We start from the raw sequence: 7039 nt of genomic DNA, 5'->3' as shown, positions 1-7039 counted from the left end.
GTTGATGCCTCAGATGTTGTATGGATTGTCTTACTTGCTGCCTCATTTTCTTGTGAGTCCGTGGAGGATGAAGAGGTCCCCAAGCTAGAATATGCCAACTGGTGTATTGCTTGTGGTGGTTGCACTTCATCACTTCATTGAGATGCTTCTGCACTTGCTTCCACCGCTTGAGGAATCTATTGTTGTGGCATTTGATCTGTTCCGTGGGAACCATTGTTCTCAACAATAGGGACACAATAGCCATTGGTATGTGACTGTTTACAAGAATAATTGCAAGATCATTTTGCTCAACCGCCACCCCAATATTTGATCTTTGTTGTGTTGGCTGTCATTGTTGCCTTGTATAGTTTCTATACCATGTTCTTGTCCTCCCACGACCCCTAACTAATTACAATCTTGGTCTCCCTTGTCCTTGCATGTTTGTATCAGCTTAAGCGTTCTGTTCAAGCCGTCTAAGTTGCTACCCAACCGATGTAGCTCTTCTACAACAAATCTCTAATTAATGACCCATCTTCTTACATGTTTGGCAAAAATCTGGTACCATTTCGTAGATAATTCTTAAATCAACTGTACACCAGTAGGAAGGGTGATGGAGACCTCATGAATCTGTTTTCCAAAAGCAGGAATCTCCACCATAAGATGCGCACACTCCAAACGTTCCCTTGTTCGTGTCAAACTGTCAATGTACAATGGCTTCCCACACCTCCGATCCAATCATGATTAACACTTTTTTAGTCTAATAATCTGATGGAAGGCCATGAATTTGCATCTAAGAAGGCACAAAACATCCATCCTCATCAAACAGAAAATATTTAGACATTATCTTCAAAAACATTGAAATATCAAAGACAAAGTAAGACCCTCCTTGCAGTACTCTTTCATGATCTTCTTCCTTATCAAAACGATAGACTACCCACCCACTTTTATGCAAGAAAAACTTGTGGAGAATCTTCCATTGAGAACCAATAATTCGGACTTCATCTTTGCTCAGATGTCGACCCATGAAATAGCCAACAAGATAAAAGCCCATTACATCCTCCACACTACTATGTCATCATAATCAAAAGCTAACCTTTCTCCCTTTGCTTCATACTGATCCAGATTCATAGCAAGTTTTATTTTTCGATTATCCTTGAAAAGGTTGGCATAATTCTTCTTCTTTGGTGGTTGCACATTCCTTCCATTGTTTACAGTTTCATTGACATGGTACGGTTGTGTTTCAGCCACCGGAGGTTGCTGTTCTACTTCCTCCGACAAGATCTCTTCTTTCACCATCGATGGTGTTGGAGTGCTTCCAGAAGCATGAGCTTGCTGAGAAGAAACATCTATTCTCAGTGGCGTGCTTACCTCATCAACTTCATTAACCACATCATCATGTTGTTCCAAGTCATCATTGCCCAAGTGGTCCATTTGTTCCATTGTCTCTACCACATAAGATACTTCATCCACCACCTCATCTTGGTTTGTCACCTCCTTAGGTGCTTTTTAACCAAAATGTCTCTTGCTCATCCACTTTCCCTTTGCCATATATGAGAAAAGCAACCAGTTGTCCCTTGGAAATAGCTCACCACCCAAGTTGACCAATGAGAGACCTTTGCATTAGTTGTGCCGGACCAACTTTCTAGTGAGTGGGAAGTCACCCAAACCTTCCCCAACCATTTGTCAGCAAAGTAGGGATGGGGAGGGGTGACCCTTGCCTGAAGAAGATGATTAGAGTTGGTGCAGTTCACTGGAAAACCACCAGAAATGCCAAAACTACCACAAGACACTAAAACTAAAAGAAATCTGATTGTATAAACACTTGCCTGACTGATTAAACCTCCAAACACCCTTAGGAATGTCCTCCACAACCCATGGAAGGCATCCACAACATTACTAAGCCCCCTTTCTACTAGTGAGGTGGAAGAAAAACACCTTCGGCTATGATTGAGGGTTGTCCGCAATAAGAGGCTCACTAGTGCACCAAGATATCCTAGAGAGAAGTTGGAGATTCTCTCACTAAATCTCCCAACCCACACTACTAAGAGCATCCACATCAGATACCTATTCAAATATTTTACCTTAAAATTTGGATAAGGTAACTAAAAATTCTTTGCATCAGCTACCCTATGGATTCTCTAAATTATGCATTTATGAATAGTACTTCTCTAAATTTAGGGAATGGATTTCATTCCCTAAACATTATAGAGGAGAGAGAAGAAATAGAGAAGCTGATATATGATGTATTAAAAAGTGGATATCCAAATTTAATAAAGTAACTTTTTTACCTTAAATTATACATTTTGGATAGGGAAGTTGATGTGGATGGTCTAAGAGCTTTTTCACAAAAACAATAATAATCAGACTAGGTAACGTCAAGCCTAGGGTGACCGACCCGATCCCATGAAAGTTTTTCCTTGGCAATCAGGGTAAATCGAGAAGCACTTGAAGCGGGTGGTCCAAAATCTCAGTTTCCCATAGTTGCAAGTCTTATTTGAAGAAAAAAATCCTTGCAAATACACCGTAGTTGAAAATTGAACCATGGATACTTGGGAAATGACTGAACACCCTTACTGCTACACCACAATCCCAGGGCCATGTGATTCTATGGGTGGTGGTGCATGGTCGTTCTTAGTTGGTGGAGCGATTTGTTTGGTTAATTTCATTAACGAACAAGACCTTAACCTGCAAACTAGCTACGTGAATGCATCCTTTTGCGACCAGTTTCTTAGAGGGGCTATGCCCGTGTAGGTCATGAAAGTTTGAGGCAATAATAAGTTTGTGATGCCCTTAGATGTTTTGACCCCACACGCGCTATATTGATGTATTCAACGAGTTTGTTGCCTTGGCCAATAGGATCGGGTAATCTTAACAAATTTTATCATGATGGAAATAGATCATTACAATTATTGATTTTCAACTAGAAATTCTTAGTAAGCGCGAGTCAGCAGCTCATGTTGACTATGCCCCTACCCTTTGTACACACTACCCGCCACTCTTACTGAGTGAATGGTCATGTGAAGTGTTCAGATCAGGGGGACGTGGGTGATTCACCACTCACGACATCTTGAGAAGTCCATTGTACTTTATCATTTAGAGGAAGGTGGTTGATGTTCATATTAATGTTGAGTTTAGTTTTGATTTGAATCAAAAATTATTTTCGTTTAAGCCTAGAGGGGGTTCCTCTTTGTTTACGAATTATCTTCCTATGTCTTTCTCTGCAAACCTCAAATTCGAACGTCATACTCGAATTTTCTTCCCCTACGTCAGTTGGTATTAGAGTACCAAACGAAGGACCACCATTTTGGGAGAAGCTCCCCTGCAATTGAATGCTCATGGGAAGGCTCGAAGCAGGTCACCCCTGGAGGATCTGGTCATCCTGACTTACTTTGAGCCTCCCTGTAAGCATCCGATCACTCTTGATATGCTCCGAATCTCCTCGTAATTTATCTCGTTTCACGTAACCTGGAGACGAACTGTGAGAGATGTGTGAGGTGAGTATAATCACCTTTTTACTACAATAATAATAATAAAACTTCCCGAGATAATGGTACAACAATTAATTACTTCAAATGATTAATCAAACTTCCCGAGATAATGGTACAACAATTAATTACTTCAAATGATTAATCAGACATCTAAGAGTTGACTCTTAATTGTGACACATTATAGAAATTTTTTTTAGTGAGATGATAATTCTAAGAACACTAGTAGCTTAGATAAATCTCCACGAACACTTTTTAATTTATCTTAGAGGTGGATGAAAAATTTATTTAGAGCCGAATGGGTCATATATATAATTAATCAATTCTAAGAGCAAGATATTTTCAAATAATAATAATAATAATAATTAATTCTCTTTAACAAATTCATAATATTTTAATCTTTTTTTTTAAAAAAAGTGAGCACTAAAATTAAAAGTTTTACATATTTTCACTATTCATCAGGATGATTTTATTTTATTTTTATTTTATTTTTAAAATGAGAATATTCCTACTGCAAACCTTCCTATTTTGTGTATTGCATATAACAAGTTGCAATTTGGTATTACACTGCACATAATTTATAGTTTAATTTTTGCTGACAGACAAAGCCCAGAGCAGGGTGGCTCTCACCAGAGCATCCATGGGGTCAATGCACATCCTCAGCAGGGGGTCATCTTCAGGCAACAGCCCCTGCATGGAGTCAGAGGCCAGCACGATGCTGCTCACGGCCCTCACCAGAAGAACATGGATGGAGATCCTGACCAAGTTCCTTGCTCCTTCCATGTCCTTTCTCTCAAATGCCTCCATGGCTGGAATCACCATGTGCTCCATCGTCTCTTTGTCTGGGAAAACAACCTCAAAACCCTGCAGCCACAGCATCACCGACCAATCTAGAAATTCAAGTCTTGTTTTTGAACAAATTAACTGGAATTAAAGTTTGATGGAAAAGAGAAATTTTGGGAAGAAGGAATTAACCAAGAACAGAGCGAATTCTTCGTCAGCTATACGAATCGTGTCGCTGTAAATATGGGGAAAAAAAGGAAAGCTTTTTTTTTTTTTTTTTTTTTGGAGCACGAAGAGATCTCGAGAGATTTCGTTGTTTGCTTACTCGTTTTTCTAATTTTTCCTGATAAAATCGAGCAACTAACGAGGTGGCATCCAGCGCAAGGACTCCCACGCGTACGTTGCTCCAGATCTCCGCCGGCCTCAGTTTCGCCGCCTTCAGCTCCTCCGCCACGCACTCTCCGGCGTCGAGGAACGGGACGGCGCATCCCTCTGCGATCTCGAGGTGCCAGGCGTGTGCGGCGTGGCACGGCATGGCGATGCACCGCGCCCCGGCTCGCTCCAGGAACACCCGCCCCCGCCGTAGGCTCTCCAACGCCGCAGGGCTCCGCTCGCGGTCAGCGAGCGATCTGCCGATCGCCGGGTCGGCGCAAACGACGAAGGGGAGAGACTCGTCGCCGAAGGACTGGACGAGGTTGTTCACGAATCTAAGAGTGGCGGCGGCCGGAGCGCCGCCCAAGACGCCGATAGAGACTGGGGAGTCGAGGAAGGGAGTGGCGGCGGATGAGGCGAGCTCGGTCGGGCGGTGGGATCCAGTGGGGACCTTGTCGGAGTCCTCCCTCCAAAGGAGAAGAGGCGACGACGGCGGCAGCCTAGGTCGTTTAACATGGATCCGGTGCTTGGCCGGGACGACGTGATCGACGAGATGGATGGGGAAGCTTAACGCCAGTGCGTGGCTTCCATCGAACATCTTGAGTGAATCTAGCGTCGGACTGCAGACGGAGTCCGATACTCAGATCTCGGAAACTGGACCGAGAGGCGGCTGAGGCAACGGAGTTGCCAGCGCAGCGTTAGGCGAACGGAACGCAAAAGTTCGAGCCTACGAGCGAAAGAGCAGCCAGCATTTAGCGGTCTTTTGTTGTATTTTCTTGGATTCTGGTGGAATATCTGCCTCTTGTGTTTGATATTTGTCAAGATAGGTCATGAGGTGCTCAGCTCAATCATGCAGACTGTCTTTTCCATTGCAAAGAAGAATCCAAAAAACAGAGTGAATGGCGATCCCACACGCATCTGATCTAATCGTTCTATACCTCCCCATCTCGTCTCTGGGTAAGCGATAATTTATCCAAACACGTATTTAAAATTTTAAATTTATGAAAAGATACATACAATTTTAATATTTATTACTTTTTTATGATGAATTTGTCATTTTATCCTCCGATAAATTTAACTGTTTTCTTTTTTTTTTTTTATCATTCCTCTCTTTTTTTTATACTTGTAACATATCTTCTCTTTTCTGTTATGTTTACTTTTTTTTTGAAATTTTTTTTTTCTCAACATCTTCTTTTTCCTATTCTCTTTACTTTTTTCAATTTTTTTTCTCAACCCTATTATAGAAAATCAGACTCACGTTGGGCTTGATATCTCTTTATATCAGGTCAACCTTGGACCTGATATCTCCCCATATTAGACTTACATTGGACCTGATATGAAGAGATATCATGCCCAACAACAGAAAAAAAAGAAAAAAGGAAAAAAAAAAAGAAGGAAAGATTTAGATTTTTCAAAACCTCTAGTATACCACTAGGAATACCAAAAATAACAATGGAGAGCATATTTAGACTCCTTGCAACATCAGAAATTCACATGAACTGAAATAGGTGCAATCGGAGCTCTTTTAAGTCCATCAGTGAGGAGTTCAAATATGTTCTCCATATTATTTTTGGCATTCCTAATAATGGACCGATTTTGAAAAAATTAAATATCTCTTTCTTTCCTTTTTTTTCTGTTAAAGAAAAAGAAATAAAAATATATTTATAAATGACCTAGGCAATGATTGAACCTTAAACCTCTTACTTAAAATTAATTTAAGTTGTCATTAGGTGGTGGTAAAGGATCACATTGGAAATAGGAAGCAATTGATTATAAACAGATTTTGGGTGAAGAGATGCTTCAACGTCCACTTAATATAAAAGAGAAAGGAAGAGATGAAAACCTAGTTTTTCATCTCATCTTCTTTCCCTAGCCGAATTTTCCCTTCTTCTCCTCTTTTGTAATTTCGGCCAAGAAACCTAGGGCTCCAAATCTTGAAGCTTTTCAAGGGAAGGATCTAAGGAGAGGGTTTCTCTCAAGGAAGTATTACGCGTAGGGAAGGTGTCTTGGGGATTAAAGCATTCAAGAGGGGATTTGTCTTCCCTGCACCCTTGAATAGTAAGATTTAGCGAAAGGATGTAAGTACTTCTCACCTGCGGTATAAGTTGCTTCGTCAATGCATGTTGTAGTATGTATCTATGTAAGTTAAAAGAAGATTCATGCCATGATATGTTTTATGTATGCTAAAGGAGATGGATATTATGATTGTAAGATGCCCTCTAAAGTTTTGGGATTAAGAGCACGTTTAGAGTATTTGATTTGCTTCCCATTAAGTTTTGGGAGTAAGAAGCATACTCAAGTGCCCCAAGGTGCTTCCCTATAAGTGTGAGGGATTAAGTGCACACAAGGTGTTTGTTGAAATGACAAGTTAGTGCAAGTATAATAAAGAAGTATTAAAAAGAAAATATTTTACTTTAGGA

The 7039-nt window shown here is 40.7% G+C and overlaps 1 protein-coding gene across 1 annotated transcript; it reads right to left on the bottom strand.

Annotated features, from left to right (window-relative positions):
* Positions 1–3973: 3973 nt before the first annotated feature.
* LOC122034884 lies at positions 3974–5417 on the bottom strand. Its single transcript, XM_042594249.1, has 2 exons — positions 4573–5417; positions 3974–4328 (listed from the first exon to the last, which is right to left on the bottom strand). The coding sequence occupies exons 1-2, from the start codon at positions 5215–5217 to the stop codon at positions 4050–4052; spliced, it is 924 nt and encodes a 307-aa protein (XP_042450183.1). The 5' UTR covers positions 5218–5417; the 3' UTR covers positions 3974–4049.
* Positions 5418–7039: the final 1622 nt, after the last annotated feature.

This window comes from Zingiber officinale, chromosome 1A (genome assembly GCF_018446385.1).
Source record: "Zingiber officinale cultivar Zhangliang chromosome 1A, Zo_v1.1, whole genome shotgun sequence".
Lineage (NCBI taxonomy): Eukaryota > Viridiplantae > Streptophyta > Magnoliopsida > Zingiberales > Zingiberaceae > Zingiber > Zingiber officinale.
Note: the sequence above shows the minus strand (reverse complement) of the source record. Positions and strands in the feature narration are given on the sequence as shown.

What these genes read in the sequence shown, in the direction of transcription:
- LOC122034884 (XM_042594249.1), bottom strand. Translation starts at nt 5,217, where the DNA reads ATGTTCGATGGAAGCCACGCACTGGCGTTAAGCTTCCCCATCCATCTC. An exon ending in AGGAAAAATTAGAAAAACGA is followed by an intron (nt 4,329 to 4,572) that starts GTAAGCAAACAA and finishes CTGTGGCTGCAG; the next exon opens with GGTTTTGAGGTTGTTTTCCC.